Source organism: Pararge aegeria, chromosome 19 (genome assembly GCF_905163445.1).
Source record: "Pararge aegeria chromosome 19, ilParAegt1.1, whole genome shotgun sequence".
Lineage (NCBI taxonomy): Eukaryota > Metazoa > Arthropoda > Insecta > Lepidoptera > Nymphalidae > Pararge > Pararge aegeria.
Genome location: NC_053198.1, coordinates 16172185 through 16199885, shown reverse-complemented (window position 1 = coordinate 16199885; position 27701 = coordinate 16172185). Strand labels below are relative to the sequence as shown.

The following is a 27701-nucleotide window of genomic DNA, read 5'->3' as shown; positions in this document are numbered from 1 at the left end:
TTAAGCTCAGCCCCTCAGTTGAGTCTAAATTTCTAAATTCGGAAGTGTATGTTTGTTTATTGTACTGGTTCCATTTTTATTGAAATTTAATACATGTGAAGCTTGCATCCTAAACAATGGACATAAAACATGCGGGAAAAATTCCCACAGGATTTAAAATGTAACCCTTAAAGATACCTTATTTGCATAGAGATAGTTTGCGTGCTGGGGGATGTAGAATTTGTCCTGGGAAAGCAAAACACAAAGAGACAGTACAGTATGAATGTTATTTTGTTGTTTAATAAGGTGTATTGACGTGGTAAAACTTGCCAACACTAGGAAATGATCATTTCTAATTTCGTTCAGGTCTGGTTATTCTGGTGGAAGGCTTCGGTCGCGGCTAGTAGCCCTGAAGAGATTTAGCGGTAAGCCGCTGTTTAGCAACCGACACGAGGTATGGGTCAAGACTCGAGATCACTTAACTGCCATACCTCTTCCATCTTAATCGTATCTACACGAGCCATTTCTAAATTCATTTCTATTGGTGTTTCATCCAACCTTATAACATTTGTGAATCAATTCAAGAATCGTAATACAAGCTTTTAATGCTCAAAGGCTACGGAGGGCAGAAGATGCGTGCAAAGATGTGAGGTATCTGATAATCGCCTCTTGTTTCCAAATCAGTGGAAACGCATCTACCATAATATTCATCCAAAGTCCCTCTGTTGGGCAGTCTTCTTATGGGGTAAACGTAAAGCTTAGACTTATCATACTGCCTCAATGCAGTCTAGGCTTTGTCAATTATTATGAAGTTTCAGTTACTGGAACTAATTGGCTTAACGTACTTTCATGGTGAGATATATAGATCATACTTTGAGTTTTACTATACAATTGATAAGTTTCTTAATAAAACAAGTTGCTTGGTAGCAGGCCGCTTCTCTTTCATCTCACACAATAAAATAGTGTTTGAAACGAGCAACTCCTTAGTTTCTTGCCGGCTTCTTCTCGGTAGAATCTGTCTTCTGAACCGGTAGTAAAGTCAATACAAACAGACATATTCGACGTTTCACATAGTGAATTTGAATTTTGTAGCCAATTAAAACTTAGCTTAATAACTGTTTCTTAAATCAGTCTTAGAGTAACAGCGCCAATTTCTTCGTTCTTGACAGAATCACCCAATACCTAACAATATTGTAACACGATTTAGGAATAGAGGTACTTCCTTTTCCGTAGCAGAACAAACTTACCAACCACCAAACTAACAAGCCAGTTAAACGCACTCATAAGGTGGCATTTCCATTGAAATGTATACTGGACGTACTCTATTGAGTCCAATCAGATAATTGCCAGCTCACGTAATAACATTGTGACGTGCTCTTGCAATAATCTTATTGGTCTATTTATTTCTACACTTCTCTGCTCCACTCATTTCCGCTTCAGCACCTGAAACACACCCTATGAGGCGATCAATCTAAAAACTTATAATTCGTAAGTTCAGACCTTTAGCACTAACGTCGTTATCACTTCAAGAATAAGCTTCACATTTAATTTAACTACTTGGATTTATGGAATAGAGATCTGGCGATCAACGGGCCACTCTTAATGGCAAGGTAGCTTGGAAGGACACCACTTCGCTGTCATCTCTTGCAAGACAGCATAATTATTGTAAAATAATTGATGTGTTTGAAAAAACAAATGCTGAGTTTCTTGTCGGCTTCTTCTCGGTAGAATATTTTCTCCGTACCTGCGGTAGAGTCAAAATTGCTTGTATTCAGGCCTATTGATTTAAATTCAAACCTTTGAGATATTTCTCAGGTACCAAAACATCGTACTTAGAGCAATCTCTGGTGCACCTAGATTCGTAAGGAGTGTAGAAATACACAGATATTTGGAAATAACAACAATCAAAGAAAAAGTGAACGAGCACTCCAAGAAACAGAAGATAAGAGAAACATCCCACCCCTTTGGCACAGATATTTCTTTTAGACATGATAAAGAAACGCCTGAAAACATGGCACATACTAGAACTGATAAAAACAGTTGAGAAACGAAAAGGGGTCCGACATTTAATCAAGAACAGTTTCTCAAGTTCTTTCTTAAGCATAAATTCACGGATACTTTAGAGCCTGACAAACTTAAATTATAACCTTTCCATTCTTTATTTTTCGTGATTTTCTTCTTAACGCGAAAGACATTGGAGCTAATTCTGTTCTACAAAAATTTTTAATTAACTAAATTGCGGTGTCAATTTAGACCTATTAATTTCCATAAATAACAGAATTGGCTTCATTATTTTTCTTTTTTATTTCACTTTAAATCAGTATTGTTTACGCGGGCAATGCCGCAAGTTACAGCTAGTATACTGTATAATACGATTTTTTAGAAATAAAGATATTGTTTTAAATATACAACTGTTATTCAGCGCTAACAGGTAGAAGAGTAACAATTTTCCTCGTATAAAACAACATTAATGCGGTATTTAATAATCGGAAATTACAATATAATCGCCATTGTGATCAAAGAATATTAATTGATACTGCATAGCGATTATCCCCCGGCATGATTCATATGCATGCAGAGTGCGAGACATACTAGTATCAATATAATATGTTGACAACAAAATGATGATGATAACAAAAAAATATACCCAGATAAGTTTTTTGTGGGCTCTTAGATCAGGACGCGTTTGGAACCGTATTAGCTTTAGGTTTAAGTTGAAGAACGTAGTTATCACTACGACCTCAGAATCAGGTATGTAAACATAAATGTATTACCTATATTATATGAACGCTTCATAAGTGCCTGTGATAGGCCTAAATGAATACAGAATTTTTGAATTTGAATTTAAACTTGACAATACCGCGCAAGTTGACTTGCTAATTTTAGAGGCGTTTCTGGCGATTTTTTTCTTATCAGCCCAGTTTGAGACAATTCTTTCAAGAGACGGCATATGTTTTCATCGTTGCATTGTTTAACAGCCGATGTTGATAAAAGATCAATGCAATCCAAAATCTTTAGATGGCAGATTGAGTGTAGTAAGTAGCGACATCTTACTTACTAACGTATTCTCTAAAAGTAGGATAGCTGGATAGGATATTGAATCAAGTAAATCGAAGATTTTAAATTAGATTTTTATTACGGGCGCAAGTCGATGATAATGTATATAAACCAAATCCGACTTCTATAATCTGCGATCTGCCAATAGTGATTTTTTTTGCTATGCAGTAAAAACGAAACGTAAGAAAGAACATCAAGCAGATTCATGCTTAGAGAAGTTTTATCAAATAACCAAATGGGATGCTTTTTTTTTGCAATGTAAACTTATAATTGTCATCACTATCCTCAAACTATTATGTTTAAATTTTCCACAAAGACGTGCGATTTAGCGATCTTGCGTTCCGGTACGATCCCGGTAGCGTAAAAATCGACAAGGGTTATGGGTTTAACGTAAATGCCACGTACCCCTTACCATCGTAGACTGCATTATCAGTTACCAGCAGGTGAGATTGCAATCAAGGGCTAAGTTGTAGGGGAATAATAAAAAAAATATAATAAAGAGAGATCGAGGTCAAGACCCCGGTAGAGATGTAAAAGTTGAGTTGTAAAGCAAGAGCTGATATTGTCTCGATGTCTCCGGAGCTGGCTGCGGCCACAAAGCCGAGGACACTCGAGCGATGAAAGGTAAAGTCGATCCGCACTTGACTTTGACGACCCATTCGCCGCCCGGCGCCCGCTCGGTAGGAGAGCACATAATGTACCTACTCGTGTTACATCATTGCAGCGCTAATGTGCATATTGTGACTATATTTTACAAGCGCTTTATGCAGACACTTCATTTTGTACACTACTCTACTTGTACCCGACCCGGCTTCGCACGGGTGCATTTTTTATTTTTATATACTACAACAATACACACATCGCCATCTAGCTCCAAATTAGGCGTAGCCTGTGTTATCGGTACTAAGATGACTGATGAATATTTTTATGAATAATATGAATATGCTGAATATTTCTTCTCTCATATCCCAATATATCTAACTACACAATAAAAGCGGTAAAAGCCTTGTGGTTAAAGATTCAGCCTCCACTTACCACGTTACCTCCATTACCAGTGGGAAATCTGCTTGGTCTGAAAACTTTCACAATTAAAAAATAATGAAACGCTCTGTCTAAACCATACGAGATACATCAAATTTACGTACGAGGGAATTTTATATAGACCTATCATAATCATAATAAGTCCACCGATCCGCACTGGGCCAGTGTGATGGACTACGGCCTTAACCCCTTCTCATTGTGGGAGACCCGTGCCCTTTAGTGGGCCGTTAATGGGTTGATATGATGATGATGATATAGTCAATAACGTAGACGGTGTAAGGGCAGGCACTGTGGAAGATACGAGTACATTACCAAGTCTGGTGTATCAAGTGGCAGGTGCGGGCGCGCTCGGAATGGGGTCAAATGAGCCGCGTCGGCGGTGGGATGCCACTCAATTGTTGCGGCCGTAGGTGGTTTTGTATCCTTGCCTACTCGTCTACTTGACGCGCCGGCCCACATTTAACTTTTTTATTAGGTCAATAACGACCGTTTGACTTGCTTCATCATTTACAATTGCAAACAATACTACATAAAAGTTTTATTTTACGAGCAGCATTTTAGCGTTCCGCTCTGAGACAATTTAACCTTAGCAACTTCGCCTCAGGTTGATGGACACAGGGCGGACCCTTGTCGGACGTGTTCCCCGCATAGCCTGCGCCGTGTTGCTCTGCATGTATCAGAGCTCGCCGTGGGAGGTACTACCGCCATGCTTATTTCAGCTGGTCTGAGCACATGACAACACTTTGCAGGATGTGTTTCTTGCGTTGAAAACGGCACTGCAAAGTGTTGGTCTATTTATAGGCGATGGTTTTCCACTTACCATCAGGTGGGCTATCTGCTTGGTCCAACAAATAATAATTATACAAAAAAGTTCGAATTCGTATGTATTCTAGAAGAAGATTTATAAAAGACATACTGGGTGCGGATTCTAGGCAATTCGCCTGAAAGTCTTCTAAACAATTCATTTCCTTGCTGCCTAATTCATTAATTTTACCAAAAAGTACCCGTCGTCTTAACATAGAATATAAATTTTAGAGTAATAGGGGTTCGTCTTAAAAATCCTTAGCCTAATTGCTCTTTTAAATAATACTCTCACAGTTGAACCTCTACTTAGGTTAAGGTAACTCTAGTGCATTTCTTAATATATTCTTCTTATAATTAAGTAGTTAATTTTCATTATTGAAACGGTACTTTCGGTTTCATCCCTTATTTTACACCAATATATTCCATCTCCCCACCTTGGGCCCGCCTCGGGCTTTTAGTTCGTTTTCTTGGCTCAAGGAAGTAAGCGTAACCTTTCCCAAGAATTAAGTTATCAAACGCAAAAGAGGTTATACAAATCAAACTGGCAGTTTAAGAGATTAGCGCGCTGAACAAAACAAACAGCTTACTTTTAAGCATAGATAGGTATATAGATAGATAATCGTTTTTATTTGTGTAAAATCCATATTTAAACGACGTGTAGTGCGTCCTTGTTTACATGACATACAAATTTTCATACCTATATTTAGCTTATATGGATCAATTGTAGCATTTCTGTTCGATCAATAATTACTACGTTTTCAGAGTTCATTTGTTATTCCTGTGCCCGCGTCATATTTGTGCCGGGGTCATCGATGTTACTGCAGGATTATATCAGCACGGCTAGCATGGGCAGGGGATAATTATATCCCCGGGAAAGGATAAAAATTTATCTTCTCCCACAGCTTTATCAACTCTCAGAGCACTGGCGCACAAGTGGAAATAATATCAGTTGAAGTGTTAAAATAAACGGGGGTAAACTTCTCCCATTCCATGTTCCCGTGCTGTAGCAGGTGGACACGTTCATTATATCTCTTGCCAGGGGTTATAATCGGGCGATATAATTTTTGTCTCCTGCCCGTGCTAGCAGGGCTACAATTAACGTTTCCGACAAAGGAAATAAATAACGTGTCCACCTGCTAAAGCACGTAAACAACAACAAACAAGTAACAGGAATAGGAGAAGTTTACCCCCGTTTATTATTACACATATATTATTTCCACTTGTGCGCCACTGCTCTGAGAGTTGATAAAAGCTGTGGAAAAAGTAGATTTTTATCCTTTCCCCGGGGAGATAATTGTCTCCTGCCCATGCTAGCCGTGCTGGAGGTTTGTTATGACATGCAGAGTGCTAATTGTCAACCTAACCTGTCAATTGTCTACCTACGTTCACTTATTCGATCGCGTGAAACTTAACTAAAAATTATATTGTGTCAAAAAAGCGACATCTAGTGGCAGTACGGTTTCGCAGTGTTGTAAGTAGAGGGCGCTCTTTCGATTCCATATAAAATACTTTTTGTAGAAAGACAAAAATGGTGCCTCGGGATTTAATACCATCGCTTTAAGCATTATTAATTCCATATTGTTCTAGTGTTGTTTTAAAAATTATAATCCTTCTATTTCCTTATTTTTATTTTTTGAGTGAAATATTAATAATAACCTGTCCATATTATAAATTTTAATTTCAATTTAATATTACTTATCAATCTGTTATAATAGTTTAATTCATATTTACAGGAGAGAATAATGATAATGATTATTGTAAATAATTAATTTGTATTGTGCCTTAATCAATAAATAAGACGTCGATGCATTTCATATATTTTTTTAATAATACTTCTTTGAACAGTGGTAGTAAGCCCGCAGCTGGTGCCAGTACCGTAGCTGTGTATGCACACAGTTCTTTATGCAGTCGACATCTTATTGGGTCACGTGCCCACCCGACTTTGTTCTTACCTATGGCTTCTCTTTAGCTTCAATTATTGCAAGGGTTTCAGTGGCCCGAGATGAGGTTAGTCGCGGCGAAGTAGGCTAAACGGATTTGTCAGTATTAGTTGCAAATCAATTGCATTGGCAACACGTACGTAGATTTGTGACCTTGTCTATGCGACGTAGTGTCTTACATTTTTGCCAAAACACAGGCGATTGCTCGTGTTAGGTATTCCTAACACCTGTACCTGTTCCTACTTCGTGGACGAAGTTCGTTCGTTCGTTCTTTCTTTAAAAGCATAGACATCGGTCCAGAAAATATTTTATTCAAAGGGGTAGACCCTTGAGGTAGAACAAAGTTTGAAAGTTTGTATAAAAAAATAAAATGCCAAGTTTTCCTCAAAATCTATTTGATCAATTTATAAGTAAGAAGGCTACAAGAAGACAGTAAGGCACACTCGCATTTAAAACCCCTTTTTTTAGGATTTATACATAAAGCAAAGTTTCAAATAATCCCGTTGAAAAATGTTCTAAGAAAGAAGAAGAAGAAGAAAAGGTATAAGAATCACAATCAAACTTTTACATTCCGTTGCACTTTCATCCTTTGAGATTGTTTTAAAGGTTTTTTTTAATCGCTAGCAAGTTCAAGGTTTGTTATCGTTCATAATAAAAGGCATTTCGATGTGACACACAGATATGCTTTATTTTTATTCATTTGCACGGATACACGGTACACTATAGATTGGGTCAATATCAAAAGTTTTAATTTCCATTTGCTGCTATACGGATTTTGCAATAGCTGGGCTTCTTCTTAGCTAGATTATCCCAAGGTTATCCGAAATATAAAATGTATTAGTTGCTAATCATTAAAATTTAGAGAGAATAGTTTCGCATTAGATTTTTATGAATATTTTAATTTGCGCCACAGATTTTTACACTTTGACGAATACTTTAACTTTATACTCAGCAGTTATTGGAAGGAAAAGAGCAACTGCTGAGTTTCTTGCCAGCTTCTTCTCTGTAGAATCTGCCTTTCAAATCGGTGGTAGAGTCACTACAAACAGACATACTTGATTTTTTTTAAATTGCTTATTAATATAAGCATAACTTGGCGGCGTACTTGAAATAAATGAATTTTGAAATCTAGAATTTTTGAATTTTTTTAAATATTTTGAGAACTGTTTTATAACTGTTTTATATATATTACTACATTTAATTTGAGTATTTCTTCTAGGGTTATAGTTATTAGGCAAAGGTCATAAGGTCAAAATATTATTTATTCATAAAGGCGTATAAGAGGCACATCTGTTGCGTACATTATTTATTAAAACTCTATCTTTTTGCAGATCATCTTTTAATATATTCATGATCTATGAAATCATAACTTAGTATTTTTAGCTCTTTAAAATATTCATCGATTTATTCGGTAGGGCAGATAGGGTATCTGCCCTACCGAATAAATCGATTTAAGCAAATCTCTCTTTCAATATATTCGTACATTTCCATATCAGAATTCTTACTGTTTCTAGTCATTATTTTTTCCTCAAATATACATATTATATATACAAAATATTAATATGTCAACAGATGCCAGAGAGCTATTTTGACTATTGTTTTGTTTTCTGATTTCGTCAGAGAATCGTCCTTTGCAATTTATTTGAACACCATTTGAGTTTGTGTTCACAATCTGTTAGTTTTACTAGGACCGACTATTTGCTATGTTATTTAGCAAAACTGTTGCTTGTTTATAGAACGTTTTCATATATGTATATCAGTTTTTTTCACTTTTTACGCAATACATAAAAAAAAATACCTTAAATTTGTATTTGTATTTAGTTTAAACTAAAAGCTACTCTGTTTACGTATGGGATATATGTTTCTGTTACAAATATTTCTGTTGGCTTTAGTTTACCGATATTTTTTTATTTGAGCACAGGCGGCAAAATATTTTGTGTGCTGAAAATCCCTGAAATGCCATACAGTTCCGCCAAAAAGCCTAGCTGCTCTTAATTTCAAACGCAAACACCGAATATTTACCTTTCCTTTCATCCAAATTGGCGGCGGGAAAACAGCGCGGATCGAAATAACGAGTCGTGTGTATTCAAATGTACCATCACACACACGAATAGTATGATTACTATAAAAACTATACATGTATATATATGTATTAAATTTTCTACAAATATGGCGTCGCCATTAAAATATGAGCTATATTCCTCTGTTCAAGCGGAAAGCGGGACTCTATGAGGGGCATCCCTTTGCGGTTACATCCGAAAAAATACCGCGAATGTTTTTCATCCACACGTTTGAATCGAAACCGCTAAGGCGTGGATAGCCCTTCAGGCATCTGTATTTACTTCTACCTATATCTGTACTTTCAAGGCAAGAGTACTTGAAAATTGTCGTCGTCGTCTTTATCGTCTAGGCAAAGGCACTCCAACCTCATCATTACTTTCCACCAAGCGTTAGTTTGTGGGTGAGAAGACACAAGCGTAGCACAATAATTGTGCTACGGGATGCTACGGGACTGAAACCTTCCCCGTAGTCCATTAAAGTATTGAGGTTTAATTTGATGCGAAGCAGAGGGTGAATGAAATGTGAGTACAAGGATTATATTTTCTCTTCACCATCATCTCAACCGGTCGAGGTCCATATCCTTGACATTGGGCTTTTTTGCTGTGTTCATGGAATCTTTGCGACTTGCTGCGGTTTCAGTTCGGTCAATATGCTTAACGCCTTAGCACTTAGTGTCTGTCTGTCCTCCGATGTTCTTTAGCGGCTATACATTTCTACAATAATAGAGCGTATGTGAAGACACGACGGCTAAACCATGACTGTTTTTACTGTGGAAGAGACCTCGTCGGTGTATTTAATTAAAACATAATCTAGGGATTACCTGGTTGTCCATCGGTATAGTCTAGACGAGGCGTAAGCCTATTCTTCATTCTTATTATTATTTTTGAAATTGTCATGAATAATTATTAATTATTATAAATAATAGAATTGCAAATTAATTAATAAGAATGTACGACAGAATATAAGTTTATACAACTTTTAAAATATATAACATTTTTGTGTGTAATGAATATGACACCCCTGAACGGCCCAGCATAGAGGATCTAAGCTCTAATTGACTTCCCTGCAAAAATGGGAGAGTAGGTTGTGGATGATAATGATAGGGAGTTCAAAAGGTTAGGTTACCCCCGGTATGTACAACAAATGTGCGTTCTACTTTACACGATCTCATATTCCACACGAGGCTGATAGTGACGGTGGTTGATAGAAATGAACGATTAAAAATATACGGGAACGCCTCACAAAGGTTTTGATGTAGGTTTGAATGCTTTATTGGAAGCTGGAACGCCGACCAAAAGCGCTAGGCCACTACATATGAGCTGTCATAACAATTAATAACTACGGGCTTCAGTTTTCACTAAGTCGTTCTAGCAATTTTATATTCGAAAATTTACGACCGGACCGCTTGTTAGCACCTTATTGCTGGTTTGTTTTATTATACAACGTGTAAATGAAAACCGAAATAATACATCACAGGCTTTAGAGGTACAGTATGTACTGTCTTTGAGATTTATCTGTGAAACCGAAAACCTAATAGTTTCTGAGTAACCACTCTTTATTATTAAACTCTTTATTTGTATACCACAACATTAACATATTTAAAATATAACAAAAACAGAAACATATCGAAAGAAGTAGCAATACAAAAGGCGGCCTTATCGCTTAATAGCGATCTCTGCCAGGCAACCTAAGGCTAATTCTAAGGAAAAAAAAAGAAGAGGAGAATAGACTGCTGGTGGTACAATTATTAAAATACATACATGCGAATAACTACATGCTAATATATAAACTAGTGTACACAAATAGATAAAAAGTAAATAATATAATTAATAAATAAATATAAAAATAAACTAATATATATAATAACAACACTTACATATTTAAATACTTTAACATACAATAAATGAGTAAGTATATACATACTATTAATAGTCTGGCATAGTTTTTACTAAAAGAAATCAGATACATCACATGCAAAGTTAAAATCATTTGACTCCAGTTATTTGTTAGGTACGCGTCGCGTAGCGTAAGTACTATGCGCGTGTCCGTGTCGGTCTCTTATCATCAATAATAATTAATTACTTAGAATGTTTTTAATTAGTTTGTATGGAAAAACGAATATGCTTCTTTTGATTAAATAGTTTTACTGGGTGAATCCTTATGAAATTTACTCATGCATCGTTCAATATTATTTCGTAATTCTGTTAAACGTTGTATGTAGGTAAAGTTGACCGATTAGTTCGCCGATTAGCATTTTATTTTTTAGCAGCACTTTTTGTGTGAACAAAAATCACTCTTGTCATCGTCACTGACTGCATTCCATGTATACCTACTTTGTACTTTTAGGTCAACAAAAAGCGTGAAACTAGTGTCATCAGTAACAGCACACTTCTCATTAGCTATATTTATAATTATTATTAGTGTTTTTACCTACACTTTGAGTAATTATCAATTTTTATAAATCCAGAGAGTTGCAGTTTCAAATCCTGTCGATTCCGAAAATTTTTATATGTATTTTAAATTTATAAAAATATATGTATACTGTGCATATTAACAATGTTTGTTTTTCTTTTATATTCGATAAGGAATGCTCTCGAATTGAGCTTATCAATTATAATGCCAATAATGGTGGTGGGGTCTTCTGTTAAAAATTCTCAGTACCAACAGTTATCGGCATTTCACGTGCACATACAAGTTCATGGTCGGTCGGCAAATAATAATATTATATCCCCTAGCGCGATCTTCAAAGCTGCGTAGGAAATCCCCTATGATGCCTGAAGGCATCTCTAAATATTGGCATCTTTATTTTGTTAGCACTAGTTGCTTATGAATTTACGTTGGGTAAAGAAAGTTTGTTCTTTTAAATCATTAATCATTTTCGTTTCGGAAACTCTGTTTCTATCCCAGTCCATCTTTTATCAGCAGGTATATCGAGATAGCTCGATATACCTGCTAATAAAAGATGAACTGGTGTATGCGGATATATGTGAACAAATACCACTTTAATGTTTATTTAAGTTGGCTCATTGAAAATACGTGACCCAGTCACTAATTTTGCCAAAGAGCTAATTTCAGCGTAGACGTGAAGTAAATCATTACGTCCGTCCGTCTCATTTATAATTAGCAAACTTTGGTTAATCCCCCCCGCACAAACGTAATGTATTTTAGACATTGAGTGTTCTAATTAATTTTCTGTAACGTTTGCTGAACGTCACTGTTTTAAGTAAAAGTGTTTTAAGTCTACATCAAGTCATTTGCACAATTGTTCAAACAGCTCATGGATAACGATTTCATTACTAGGTAAATAGGTCTTAAAGCACTGAGGAATGGTAAAGGTATTCGGATTTCCATAGTCAGTGACAAATCTCAAAGCAACAAAATTAACTCATTGGACTTCTTAATTATATTAAATTCTTTCACTTCATCTCTTTTTTAATGAAGCATATTAATTAACCCAAGTTAAATAATGCACTTAAAGAATTACTTGAACATTGAGGAATGTAAAAATAAGGAAATAGAAATTGGGTGAAAACTTTGCCTACGCGCTAGAACAAACTAATATAGATTAAGAGTATAAATATCTGAACACGAGCCTTATTAACAAAGGGACGTAACGTCTGGATAGTAACTCAGTGTTTATTCCCGTGCTGTGCTGTGTGAAGAATACTGCTTTGCTGTTCCAACGCTATGACACGGTCATTAAAAAGACCCATGTTGATTCTCATGAAACTGATTCTCGACTTTACATCACATAACAAACAAACTTACTAAATGGAATTACAAATTTCAATGTCTGTTACATAACTTATCGTCATTGCATCCACTGATACAACTACCAGATGATCCATAGAAAAATTACAAGAAATTCATGTCAATAGCAAATCCAAGGTTTCTAGATAACGTTTTTGTATGTGGCAGGTATCCATTAATCTTCTGTCTTAAGTCTATTGATGTGTAAACTGTCAAGAGTTTTCATATTTCCGTGCATGATTATTCATATATGTGTAAAGCTGAAACAGACGCAACGCATCGCCGCTGCTGAACTGCAGAGCGTCACACTGGACGCGGGACTGCGTGCGTGCGTGCGGGTCTTAGAACTTGTAATATAAATGTATGAAACACATACTGGGTAGATGCAGGAGTTACTTTGCAATATTTTACAACACTGATATAAATAATGGCCATGGTGGATCAATAAAATGATGTAATGTATGACGACCAAACGAAACGAAACTGCATGGTGGTATGTCTTAATATGCAACATAATAAGATCTCTACGCACGTTTTACTTCCACGCAAAATAGCCAAGTGTGCAGCATGTCAAATAAATTTTTTGCTTAACGTGAACTTAAAAATATAATCCACACAGGTTTGTTCGACTGTCATGCATTATCACAAACTAAGCATTATGTTACTGCCGACAGGCGCAGTTGGCAAAGACCCTGCTTTCCGAGTCCACGGCCGTGGGTTAGATTCCAACAACTGAACGTTTGTGTGAGGAGCGTGAATGTGTTTCAGTGTCTGGGGTTTTATTTGTTGTACTTATAATATATAAGTATTTATGTATATTATTCATAAAAATATTCATCAGTCATATTAGTACCTACCCATAACACAACCTACGCTTACTTTGGGGCTAGATGGCGATATGTGTATTGTCGTAGTATATTTATTTATTAGACACGAAACTGCAACCGACGTGTTAATGCAGTTCCTATTACTATCATTTCATCTATTCGTATCGCTGCAAATTAATTGTGACGTGGCGCTATACCGCGGCGGTGATACACCTTGTCTGTTACCAGCTTAACGTAGCCTTCGGCTCAGCTCACGAATCAATTTAACTGTGTAATTCACTCTCGATTGTTTAGTGATCATCGCCCTAATTGGTTTAGACATTAAATCACGACTATTGAAACGCTTGTTCAAATTGAAATCTTCAATGCCTTTGAGGTAGTCACTTAAATATTTTTGCTCTTATCATAATCGTTCTTATTGTATTGGTGAAGTAGCACTTTTAACAATAGTTGTACAATGTTTAGTAAAGCCAATGACAGACAGTAGGCGTGATCGCTGCAGCACTGTAAAGCGTTACACTAAACGCGTAGCTCCTAGAAGTTGTACTATAAGGAACATATGATCAGATGAGATGTCTGATTTTCATTATGTGTCAAATGGTACGAAACTCGTAACTTTGCATCAAGTTTCAAAAAGGTTGCGTGGCCTACAGCGTTGCTGTTTCCCTTTTCAGAAACTATTACCAATAAGTTTTAAACCATCATACAAAACTTATAATTTCACAGCGGTACCCTCATCACCTTTTTGTATTGAGTGAAAAGTCGTCAGTGTTTCGCAACTGTTAAGGTACCTGATGCTCCGTAGTAAATATGACGTGTTTCATATAATTCCTTCTACATAACAACTTTAAGAAGTCGCGCGTTCAGTATGACGTCGGGCGTTACCGCATCGGCGACGCATTGTGTCTGTCTTTAGCTTAATAATAGGTTACCTACATTATTTCTGCGCTATAACGTGTTTTTAATTTATCAAATTAGTAGCAAAATAACTAGCTAAATTAGTAATCTATATCCATATAATTATCATCTATAATCGTCTGTTGCCATTATTAAAAACTATTTCAAACCAAGGTAATATTATATCAACCTTTTGTGTACACTAACGATTCAACTATCAACCAGCGTTGCTCAACTAGTGATACGACTGTTCATAAAACTAGTTGTACAACTCGTGCGTGCACTAGCAACTGACATCGGCACAAGCGGTGGTTGAAATACATTATGTATTACATAAATCAATGCACTTTATACTGACTCACTGTTCAAAGAATAGATTTTTTTATGAACTTGTGATATTATACCTAGTTTTAAAATCGATTTTGCTCTCTATACCACGTTAACAACATTCGGGGTTCCTGGATCATCTTTTCGCTAACGACCATCTATTTGCTATGACATCCGATACGTGGTACCGCCATTATAACGCTTTGAGGACTGTGACCTTTAATTAGGATGATTGATGAGTTTGATATCACTAGAGCCAGTCAGAGTTAAATACTTTATAGTTTCAGTTCGGACCTTTGGCAGTCTTAACCTGCGAAAAACGCAGCCCATTTCAGCCGTTTTAACTAACTCTTATGCTTAAAAATTCAACTGAAAGTTAAACGCGTGAGTTTTGTATGTCATAACAAATAGGGCACGTTATCAGACATATCTTCCCCATGATCTATCTTTGTTATCATAACATGGAATACTGTGTCCTCAGACGTTTAGCTACTTAAAAATCCAGACCTTATCTATACCTTTGTATACAGGTGTCCAGTAATGAGAGAGGTAAAGGGCAAAGTGACGTCAAACAAAAAATGGCAGAAAAAGCAACATAAAAGGCAATATGCTGGCCGTGGCTTACGCCCTCGTCTTTTAAACCGCCGGCTTAAGCCGTAACATTAAAATAATAGCTGCTATTAGGTTTAAAAATAAATGTAAGCCGTTAAACTTTAATTTGTCAGATATGGTTGGGTAACGCAGTCGATCACAAAATTAAATGGAACTGGACTTTTACATCAGAGGCCTGAAAGCACCCCAATTCTTAAGACTACAGAATAATGTTTCTTCGAATTTAGTAACCTGATTTTACCACAAAGACTCTTTACTTACGTGTTTACACACTGGGTACATAACTAATGCCTATGAGATATCACATCTCCATAACATCGTTGTCGTTCTTATTACTGCACACTATAATTCCAAACGTTTTGTACAAATTTATAAAATACCTAATACTCTACGTCAGCGCAAACCTTGACCCTTCGCGGCCAGCAATGTCCACTTCGACGAATGTGGTCGTGCGTTTATTTACAACGCACGCCGCATTTGCTGCCATTCTAGTAACTTGTTCTACTTAATTTCGTTCATATAATATAGCGTATATCATATCTTATATTGTTATTTCAAATAAATATTTATATCTCTTTTAATATGCGAAGACACAGTATTCCTGGCAGTTTAGCAATCGAATAGTTTACGCCTAATGCTGTAGAAATAACAGTCGACTTTTATAAGCTTAAAACTTAGATCAAAAAGTATACAGCATGAGTGTAAGTTTTTATGCAAATTAAAGCCAAATCGCTGTTAGTATTAGCTGTCATTGTATTTTGATTAATCTAAACAAATCTGACGGTTTTTTGACGTTACGTTTGTCGACTTTAAAAACGCACTAGGGCTACTGTTCGATTGCTGCGCTGCGTCACTTCCTGTTCGTCAAGTGTTCTTCACGTAGTAAATAGCCCGTTGTGTTGCCAGCCGTGGAGCCGACGTACCACTTCAAGGTGCTGGTGCCGTCCATGGTGGCCGGCGCCATCATCGGCAAGGGTGGCGAGACCATAGCGCAGCTCCAGAAGGACACCGGCGCGAGGGTCAAGATGTCCAAGTCGCACGACTTCTACCCGGGTGAGTGCTAAACTATATCACTTTGCGATTGCTTATTGTGAACCTATGTACGCCACTTTTATAGTAGTAGTATTGATTTTGGTAACAGAGCTCTTCCGGGGAAGTACTACCGCCAAATAGCACTTCTGTGTTCCGGTCTTCAAGGCGCCTTAAACCTTCGCCTCAGGTTGATGGACACAGGGCGGCACTTTGTAGGACACGGTTCTTGCATGCCCTGTGAACTGTTGCTGTTTAAAAGCGATGGTTTTCCGCTTAACATCAGGTGGGCAATCTGCGACATATAAAAAAAAAATCCATTGCAATTTATTCACACACGGCAGAAGTGTAACTTCTGAAAAGAAGCCTACGAGAGATTGAAGTGGATGTAGAGTATCAGAACTATTACGATTAATGGAAGGTTTATTATTTAGTATACATAGTAACTGGAATAGGTAAAAAAAAATGTGTGTACTTATGTACACGCGTTAGAAGTTATACTTCTTTGGCATATGGGAAAAAATAACTAAAATGCAGTAGTGGTTAACGATAAATATTTAAATTAATCAAAAATATTTTATTTAAATAAAAAAGTTTTTATTAACATAATAATATTTATTTATCACACTGTTTGTACTGTTACGAATCACGTGTTCTAAATATAAAAATAGTAGAATATACAACTTGAACATAGTAATCGATTTTCTTGTCACCTAATAAACCTAACTTTACGATGTAGAATTCAGGTGTCGGTGTGCGCGCGCATCGTAAAAATTCACTCTCATCATTTTTCTCCATCGCGCCAAAAGAAGTATAACTTCAAAAATGTATAATGTTTTCTATCTCACTCTTTTAAAGTGTTTGTGTCTCAATGGACTTATTTTTTCGTTTCATCGACTTTGAAATTACAACGATTCTAAAGAAGTTTTAAATAAATAAAATAATATAATAACCCGTTGTCATTAATGGACGTTTTACACGATGCTATGTCTACCGCTACTACGAAAATTTGCAGAAAATGAAAAAATCCTCCTCCTTCACGAGTGATATATTTTTTTAGGCTAGCACTTCTGTGTCTGTAAGAAGTGCACGCCACTGATTTTCAGCACGTACAATAAAAGCATTCATTCAAAAGTGCGTGCAACATGCACCTTTGCACTATGCCCTATGCCCACGTACCTGCGAGTAAAGCAAACAACACTCACTCCAGTAACCCGAGGATCACTACGCACTCCCACACCGGGACACAGTCGAGAGATGTCGACTCCACGGCAAAAGCAAAAGCACGATTATAATGTTTTGTGTCGAACCTAATTCCGCATTTAAACGCCAAGTGCAAATTAACCGCCACTACACGAGCTCAGCTCTCGGCTTTTTGCTGGAAAATTCGCGTGAAATTTTAAATTTTTTAGTCGTCAGTTTTAATTCTGGCTGTCTCATTAAAAACCGCCAGCCTGGCCCAGCCCCGGCGGAGTAGATGGCTGCGTAGGCTGGAATAAAGCGCTTTGCACCGCATTATGGGATTTATGCGAGTCGTGAGCGTAAGGACTCTTTCATATAAAAACTACTTACACACTACACTCGACGACTATGAATTGTTAATTGTCTATGAAATGCTTGTCTAGATTAACGTCGCGCATAATTTTAACTGCGTAGTAAACACGTAATGTTGGTAATAAAATTTTTACTTATATTGAAACGAGTTTGACGACCTCCCTGGCGTAACGGTGAGCGCTGTGAATTTAACCAGGAAGTCCCGGGTTCGGTTCCCTGCAATGGCAATTTATTTCTGACTTTTCTCTGGTCTGGTCTGGTGGGAGGCTTTAGCTGTGGCTAGTTACCACCCTACCGACAAAGACATGCCGCTAAGCGGTTTAGTGTTCCGGCCGATGCCGCGTAGAAACTGATGTCCACCAGGTGAGATTGCAGTCAAGGGCTAACTTTTAAGAATAAAAAACAAAACGGTAACAGGTCTCACTTTGTATTGGAGATTTTTTGGGAGGCTCCCTATAAATCATCAACACTGCAGCTAAAACTTGAAGCATTTACAAAGTACGTGATTGAGGCTGCAAGACCAAGGTAGCAGTGACATATGCCGATGATATAAAATGATGAAAATCTCCAGTACGAGTTATAAAAATTTGAGGGTAGGCTTTTTATAACTCTTACCTCATCTCATCTGTCCGCTTAGTGCATACCCTGTATGCACGCCGCTGCAGAAGTTGTTGGTTGAAATGTGTTGAACGAATTTACTATCTGTACCCAATATCATAAAGCTGAACACTTTGTTTGTATTTTTGCATATGACTTGATTGTATATATGTATTCAACGTGTAAATGAAAACCGAAATAATACTTCGGAGGCTTTAGAAGAGGCTGTGAAACCGAAATGCTAATAGTTATTTAGTAAACAACTGCCATAGTTTTTATTGAAAGAAATCAGATACAGCCCTAACATGCAAAATTAAAATCAGTAGACTCCTGTCAATTTATTAGGTGCGCGTCGCGTAGCGTAGGTACTATGCGCGTGTCTATCTTTTAGGTTGTCATAAGTAAACACTTAGAATGTTTTGAATTAGTTTGTATGGTAAAATAAATATGCTTCTTTCGATTTAGGTGATTCCTTATGAAATATACTTGTGCACCCTTCAACAGTATTTTATAATTCCGTTAAATGTGTACATTTAATATATACATATATATATATTTTTACTTTACGTTAGGTAGCTGAGGAAGGTTTTAGATGTGTGTAGCAGATCGCTGCGTCCCGTAATTATTATAGGCCTAATCCCGTGATTAAACTTGAACTGACAATCTCTTCTTGTGATCTCAATTCAAATTGGCTGGTGTATGGCTGGTAAGACTGACAATGCTAATATTACAGGCGAGAACACAAAAGACTTGAATAGTTTTAGAGTACTCCTATAAACCGTTGAGCTAATGAGGTTAGTCGGCCAGAAAGTTGCTACGTCTGCGAAGCCTGGTAAGCCGCCTGGTCTTGCATACTGTAGCCTTAGTACAAGATTTGTCCACTCGCAATCGAGGAGTCGTTTTCGAGTATGAAAATACTTGAGCATCGGAGTAAAACGGATCTTATCTGCATTGAATTAAAAATCACAAACCTAAAATTCTTAAGCTCGGGCTTTAGGCAACATTTGTAAAATGAAATTCAGACTTAAAATCAAATATCAAGGTCCATTTTACTTTGACAGATAAAGTTTGATATGCGAAAATGCCTACTCGATTGCGAGCGAGCAAATAGTAGAGCAGAGCTAGTACTAAGGCTACAGTTTATGTATATGCAGTGACCCAGATGTGACGGCAGTGCGACGCTTTGTTGCGCCTCCTTGGCCGATACGGCCCGGGACAAAGTGAAGCAGCCTTCTTTGCCATTATGCGAGGCCTATACGGGAATATTAAATCTTGGAGGAGGAATTTGTGCCGCCAAGACTTGCGGAGAAAATTAATGTTTCAATAAGACCGACCTCCCTGGCGCGGTCTGGATCTGGATCAGTCAGTTCTGGATTCCATTCACTTAGTCATCCGCTTGGTGTCGCTTCGAAACCCAATCATATGACTGATATACACGTTAACCCGTCCACGCTTCTCCCCTATTAATTTTATATATACAAATATTGCTATGTGAAAGAATGACTAATGAACCGACTTACTTTATTTATTTACTAGCTGTTGCCCACGACTTCGTCTGCCTTGGTTTTTCGAAAGACATGTTGCATTCAATTTAGGTGTAATTCTACTGAAATTTTTAATTTATGTATTCTTATATAAAAAAGTAAGTAAGTAATTATTTAAATCGGTTATCATATGACGGCGTTATGGAGTAAAATCGACAAACACTCTCGTCCTCTCTCCCACAAGAACTGAGCTTAATTTCGGGATAAAAAGAATCCTTTATTCTTTCTAATACCTTCAGGAATATGTGTACAAAGTTTCATAATGATTGGTTTAATAGTTTTTGCGTGAAAGCGTAACAAACAAACTTACGTTCACATTTATAATATTTAGTAGGGATTGTTATTAGTTATAGGTACACAAAACAGGTAATAACTATAGTTATAGCCTTATAGGTAACGTTTCATAGTTATCATCAACCCATTAGCGGCCATCTTTAGAGCCCGGTTCTACTCGCAATGAGAAGGGTTAGGGCCGAAGTCCAACACGCTGGCCAAGTGCCGATTGGTAGACTGCACACGCCCTTGACAACATTATGGAGATATCTCAGGCTTGCAGGTTTCCTCGCGATAAATAATATATAAAGCTGAAGAGTTTGTTTGTTTACTTGAACGCGATGATATCAGGAACTACAGGTCCGTTTTGAAAAATTCTTGCAATGTTGGTTAACCCATTTATCGAGTTAGGCTATAGGCTATATACCATCACGCTTAGACCAATAGGAGCATAGCACCGATGAAAGCACCAAGAAGGTTTAAAATCGGAGGTTTTTTTTTCTTTTAAGAGCTTCCGCTGCGTTTTAATCATGTATCGCAAGTTGTTCCCCTTTAAAACTTTTTAAGGTTGAATTATACTCGGACGAAGTGGCGAGGAACAGCTAGTAATAAATATATACACTACGCGACTTCGTTCACCGTTAAAATAAGTTTTAATTGCTTACATTAAAAACGCAGATAAATCTGACAGTCAAAGGTGCGAACCGGGGATTGAACTCGGTCCCCCGAAAGAGAAGCCGAATCCACTAGGCTATTACCACTTCAGTAGTTAGTCGTATGGGCTTCGTATAAATGATACAGAGTACAAAAGTCAGCTAAGATCTTTTTTATCGTTCGTCGTGCAGTCGTGTTATGCGAGTAAAGTTTCTTCAAACGCATCGGGGCGTGTCAAGGCCCTAATATTTCAACAATCGCTCGGCTCGTCTAATGTACCTAATATATTATTTTGTTTGATATGTAAAATTGCGTAACTTTGGTAAATTTATTATGGTTGGTACAATGTTGTATCGACCATAGAATTAGAATTCTTACCAATATATGAACTCGAAAGTGTGTTTGTTTGTTTGTCCTTCGTTCACGCCCTAACTAAGCAACCAAAAACTTGTTTTTTGTTTGGCATAGAGTTAATTTAAAGGGCGGAGGTATAGGCTTTTTTACCTTATTATATAGGTACACATATAAATTATTACGAATCTTGGCCCGTTCCTCATAAAGCGTTTTAATTGATCATTGATAAGCTTTGTAAAGTCTCTCGCAAAAAATATTTTCAAAATCATTCATAATTTTAATGTACCATCAATAATATCCCAGCGCACGCCAAGTACTTTGTCGTAATGTTATTGCAATCTTAAGCACCTCTTATTTTTATTTATTCTTAAATATGTTAGCGAACGTTACTTCTATTGGCAATTAAATGGTTTAAATCGTTTTGGAGCCTATTCGGTACGAACAAGATAGATATCATCTCTCCATTTTAGTGAATGTTGCGAAAGCTCGCGTAATTTACCACACCAGTGCTGCCATCTGTGGAAACATAACAAGTCACACCGATGCCGATAAGAGAAATTAATTAATTTCAGAGTTTACATTAGCATAGCGAGTGTTCGGCAAACACCGCGACTGCGCTACACTTGATTAACGCGACGCGGAGTAATCGGACGGAAAGTGGTGATGACGGAACCCGTTTCATTATTTTAATTAGGGCTGCCGGGAGCATCCTGTCGTCTTGCGGGGAAATTACGGGAAATTGGGTTTCCCATTGCCGTTCATCGATAGACGCTAATAGGGTAACAGGTTAACGTCGCGCATTAGCAATGTAACTTTTTATACGCAAAAACGACTGGGTGTTACAGTTTGATTTCTCTGTTTTGTTTCTGTCATTGGCATCGTGTTTCCAGAACGGATGAACCGATTTCAAATTGATTTTTTTTTGCTTGAAAGGCGATTTAGTCTCGTGTGTTCTTAGCTATGTTTGATGAAAAACAGGTGCATGGCGCGTTTGGAAGCCTCCTAACTTTTGTTTTAAGTTAACAAATGCAGTTATCACTTTTAGTGAATAGTAATCGAACAAATATTAATGAATGAAGGCTTCGAGCTTCTTTTTATATCAGAGAGAAAGTGATATAGAGCCTAGATTCGGCTAAATAATATTTTTTTTTTTTTTAAATTACAAATTTTTAATTAGTTATCTTACTAGCTAGATAGATGTTCAGATGGCTAGATGGCTATGTGTGTATTGTCACAGTATATTTATTTATTTATTTCACCGCAAGACAGCGCCTCTTGCTTTTCTCGTTCGCATGTGTTTGATAAAAACAATAATTGTAACGTCTTGATTGTAATCATGTCACCCGAAAGTGAAGTCGAAGTCTTACGCACTTGGCGGGTAGGGCTTCGACTGCACTTTCGAGGGGCTGAAGTTATATGCGTTTAAAGCAATTAAAATATCATTTAGGAGTACTTTAGCGATGAAGGAAAACGTCGTAAGGAAACCCGCATGCCTAACAGTTCTCCATAATGTTCTCAAAGGCGTGTGGATTCCATCAATCCACTAAGGACATCCCTTCTCATTCTAAGAGGGGACGCGTGATGATGATGATAAACACGAATACGCGTAAAAGTAACAAGAAACTTATAAATAACGTCAGAATTACTTACCTTAAAAATATTTCCCCCTTTATAGTCTTTGAGTCCGACTTAACTTGTTGACTCAAGACCACGCTTGAGGAGCGTCCTTGACGGCTGAGCTGTTATAATTACCGTGTTCGCGCTAAAGAGTCCGGTTTGTGATATCGCGCTGAGAAGGCTGCTTGTTAACTAGGCGTTTATTTTAATAAATGAAAAAAGGTTAGACAAAAATACGCGTACGAAATGCCCTATCATTCTCAAGTAAGGTCAAAGCAATGCGTCCGTGCTGCATCCGGTGTCTTCACAGTTATTACGTTTCGTCTGATTGCTCGAATGTAGAATGCATATGTTAACGTTAATGCGGACGCAAGTTGGACGCCTAGACCAAATCTATGATCACAACCACAACACATCTGCTGTATCTGCATTAAATTTCTACACAATCTGTAAAAGTGGGAACAGTTTTACATCAATCTAGCTATAATACGTCGCAAATAAACCCTCCTTCGAATCTTTCAGCTTCGTAACTTGATGATTTTTGTTGTTATTTAAACGAGATTTTAATTTACCTTACTCGGACGCTGTTTTATCGTAACTTACGCAAAACTAGCTGTTTGAGAAGTTTTCTACTTGGATACAAGTAAAGAACCGAAAAACACATCCCTGTAAGGTTTATTGTGGCACCATATTAGAAAGTAGCTTCAAACCTTTTTGCGGGAGCGTCTGCCTCAGCGTTTATCGGAAGTGGGATCCGTCGATCGACACCAATAAAGGAAATGAAAGTTTGTGGCGTTCCTTCTATTAGGCTCCCTCGTATAACTGCGATTACGTCAGCGGCCGACTCATGCGCGATGACCGAACTTCGATGCAATGCATAAAGGATAGGTTATAAATTCGACTTGAATGTTTATTTTTTGAACGTATAACTACATATTAACCGGTTTAGATGTCTTTGGCTATTCAAAAGGATTCTATAAAATAATAATAATAATAATTACCAATCTTAATATTAGACGTGTGTGTACATTGTGTTAGTAACAAAATGTAACTACTCTCTACTATAAAAACACCTCCAGAGAGAGCTGTCAAGCCAACATTTAACAAGGATCTCGTATAGATCTCGGGAGATAGAGGAAGCTTCACAACTAATATGGGCAAACAAAATCTTGACTGAAAATCCAAAGCCTTTCCATTCATGCTATAATCCCTCGGGTCTATATAAAACCACGCGTGTACAATACAAGAATATGCAAATGACTTGCCAGCAAATACACGTGGAGGAAGAGCATGTACAGTTGATGTAGACGAGTTCAATCTACCGAAGTCGCCCCCTCAAGGCTCACCAGCCGCGCTTAGCTATCTGCCCATACGCCGCGCTCTGATGTCATCACAACGAAAATAAAAGTGTTAGAGCAACGCCGACCTTCGACGATTGTACTGTTATACCTAGTGGCGTAGATGGACATGTAAATAGCTTGCGAACTGAGCGTCTTCAAACACATGCATGGCTAGTTATTATTATTGAGGAAACGTGCAATGTTGACACTCATGTCACGAATAGATTTACAACTAGCTTTTGCCCGCGGCTTCACTCAAGTCAATGTAAGTTTTGACAAACAGTTTGGATTGTCCTTTTCTTAATGTTATTTTTTCATCCCTCTGCAGCAGTTCCTTTTTTTTATGTAAGAAAGGTTACCCTACGTCATTAGTTAGACGTAGGGTACGTTTTTGCTTCAGTAAGACTGCTTCACATGCATGTCTAAGCACTCTGATTTATTTAAATAAAAGCAAATAGTACATAGTTGAGTCTTGTCCGGACACTTGTGCGAATTAGGAGAAAATAACCTAGAAATGAGAAGAAGATTATAGCTGAATAACCTATACCAGTTGTTTTATAGAAGAGCGCGATAGCTATGCAGAGCTGTCGTGACGAAGCGTCAGGTTGCTAGAATTTTCGCAGCCCTTCGTTTGATGAACCAAATCAAGAAGAAAACCACAGATTGTAATTAGATGATAGTATGGAGCTGCTGGCTTAGCTTATTACAAATAAACTAATATTCTGAAAGAAAAATGCGCTAGACGCGAGATAATGATAAGAGATAGAAAAAAGACGCTAACGCACAAGCGTGGAAACTATAATTGTCTTTGACGCGCCATTGGTTTTTATAAAAGAATCGCTTTGAGTTGTATTCACAGCATTCGTAGGCTTATAAAAATGATTAAAATGTATAATGTTCATTATTTATATTTTATATGAAGGCGTATCTGCTTTTAACTGATTAAGAATAACGTCACCGTCCGCGACTCCAGCACGCAATTATAACCATTATAGTATTGTATTGCAGACTGAAATCGCGTGTTTTTATATTATCTGAGTGGTACATCTGTCGTTATAGCCTGGTGGCACGTTTTGGGTCATCGTTGTTTAGTTTGTTGCCAAATTTTATGTGCTTATAGTTTTGAAACAAACGCTAGAATATCACTCACGACATTAGAATGTTGATTATGATCTAAGCTTCATTACCAACTACTGCATAAATACGATATTTTCAACTCCCGCCTAAAAAGCTGAGTTTGATAAGTCTAGTCTGTTCTTTTTATTCGAGGGCACATATTTAATTCCTATGATTCTTAGCAATTTGTGATAAATAACTGTTAGGCGATGGTAACCTTGTTACCATCAGCTTCAGCTTCCCTTTCGGGGGACCGAATGCTAGCCCCGGTACGCACCTTAGGCAGTTAAAATATCACTTACTTTAACCATTATGCATGCAGAAAAATGTTAGGAAACCTGCAAACCTTAAGTCCCCATAACTTTCTCGAAGGTGTGTGAAGATTAACAATCCGCACTTGGCCAGCGTGGTACAGCCTAAAACCCTCCCATTCTGAGAGGAGACCCGTGCCCTTTAGTTGGTCGCTAATGCATTGATAATGATGATGAGGATGATTTCAAATGTCACTTACTTTAACGGTGAAGGAACATCTAGAAGAAATACACACGCCTGAGTGTTATCTATAACGTTCTTAATGGCGTTTGAAGTCAAGTAATTCGCACTTGGCCGGCGTGGTGGACTATGGCCTAATCTCTTCCATACTCAAGGACGACCCGCGCCATGAACTAAGCTGGTAAAGGGTTGATGGTGATCTGTTCGGCTGTTTAAGCATTATCTCAGCTGCTATATTAATTTCAAGTATACAGTTGGTAGTTATTCATAATAACTACTTGCTTTTTTCTCTGGGGATTCTATTATACTAAGTAATCATTCATCGAAAACAAAGAAAAGTAACCTTAACCTGATGCTGCACGCTGAACAAATGACGATTATCTAAACTCGTAAAATTGTTAGAGCTCATTGTTTTGGTTTTGATAAGTAGTTGTCATACTGTCATACTGACAGTGTCCAGGGTCTCATAATCCCTTTAGCAAGAAGGTTTTACGCAGAAAGCAGATTGTTATGCAATTCTTAAAAGTTTATTAAGTAGGTACCTGTGTCTCTAATAATTATGTCTTAAAACCACAAACATTTCAGTTTGAATAATTACTTCCAACATCGTGTTTTCAAACTGTCTTCATAACCATTAGCGCTGACATTGAGCGCTAGTGCACTGATGATAAATTGACTAAGTAGAATTCATATATTTTAAAATCTTTAAGTTTTTCACGTAGTTTTTATTTTCATTTTGTTTTTTTTATCAATTTTATCATCCAGAACATATACAGCCATTATGATTGGTGTCAACACCCCTATGATGCTGTTGGAACAATTTGAAGCAGCTCTCGCCCTAGTCTCGGCCGGCTCCCTACCCTTGACCCAAAAATAACAAAACATTGCTCGTGGCACGCTAACACAGAATAGCTTGTTTCTTTTCTTCCATCAAGTGCCATGCAGTCGTCTTGACTTCTATTGTGAGTGGAATAGAGGTGTTTTTTGCATACTTGATGCAGGCGCGAAGATTTGCACTTACGTAATGGTCGTTCAGACTTCTGTCATCTGACATCTCAAAGGAACGTCGCGTCGGAAATTATAGATGCGGAGCTGATGGCAGAAAGTTAAGAACCATTCATTAATGTGGCAATTATTAAAGTTGAAGCTAAATCCATATCCTTTGCGATAGCTCCAACATTTTTGAAACTTAATAATTTCTAAATTGACTCAGGTCTGACCTCGTATTCTTTAACTTTTTAGACAGGCTGCCAACCGATTGTCATTGAAAACGCATAGTTTGACAACGCCCGTTGTGCACTAATTTATTATGATAAGGTTCTAGCGATTGCCTACTTTCAGAAAAGTAAACAAAATTGGTAGCTGATCTGTGGGAGCATCAATATCAGTTGTGGCTGTTTATCTCAATACCGGCAAAAACATACGACCTAGTTAAGCATTTCAGTGCGAAGCCGTTTCAATATAAGACCATCAAGCTAATAGCATACAAACCCCAGTAAATCTAAATCAGCGTATGTTAACGATGGTGTGGAGAAGCCGCACCAAAAAAATTAAAAATCAAATCGAAGGAAGGGAGTCAATATGAAAAATATGTATAAACGTTTTTAGTGGCAGTAATATAAATGCGGAAAGTTGGCTTTGATCTTTAAGTTTTTAAGCTTTGTGAGTATAAAGTGTATCTAAATGAGGCACATTTTATTTAAACAATCTAATTTTAAACACAAACAGTTAGATTTTTTTTAACACATTTGAAACGTCAAGCCGCTCAGTATTAAGTTACCAAGATGAAACCATCGCTCAGTAAATGCTCTATCCTGAATATTTTACAGTTAAAAA

At 37.2% G+C, this 27701-nt stretch overlaps 1 protein-coding gene across 4 annotated transcripts in view; it reads left to right on the top strand.

Moving 5' to 3' along the window:
- LOC120632386 (RNA-binding protein Nova-1) overlaps positions 1-27701 on the top strand; it is a 108711-nt gene that overhangs the window by 36211 nt on the left and 44799 nt on the right. For 3 of the 4 annotated variants that reach the window (XM_039902250.1, XM_039902248.1, XM_039902247.1), the window contains one exon: positions 16202-16348. In XM_039902250.1, coding sequence (XP_039758184.1) covers positions 16202-16348 — 147 coding nt within the window. Of the gene's footprint in view, positions 1-316; positions 434-16201; positions 16349-27701 lie in introns of those variants that run through there. The other variant, XM_039902251.1, reaches the window with a different exon arrangement.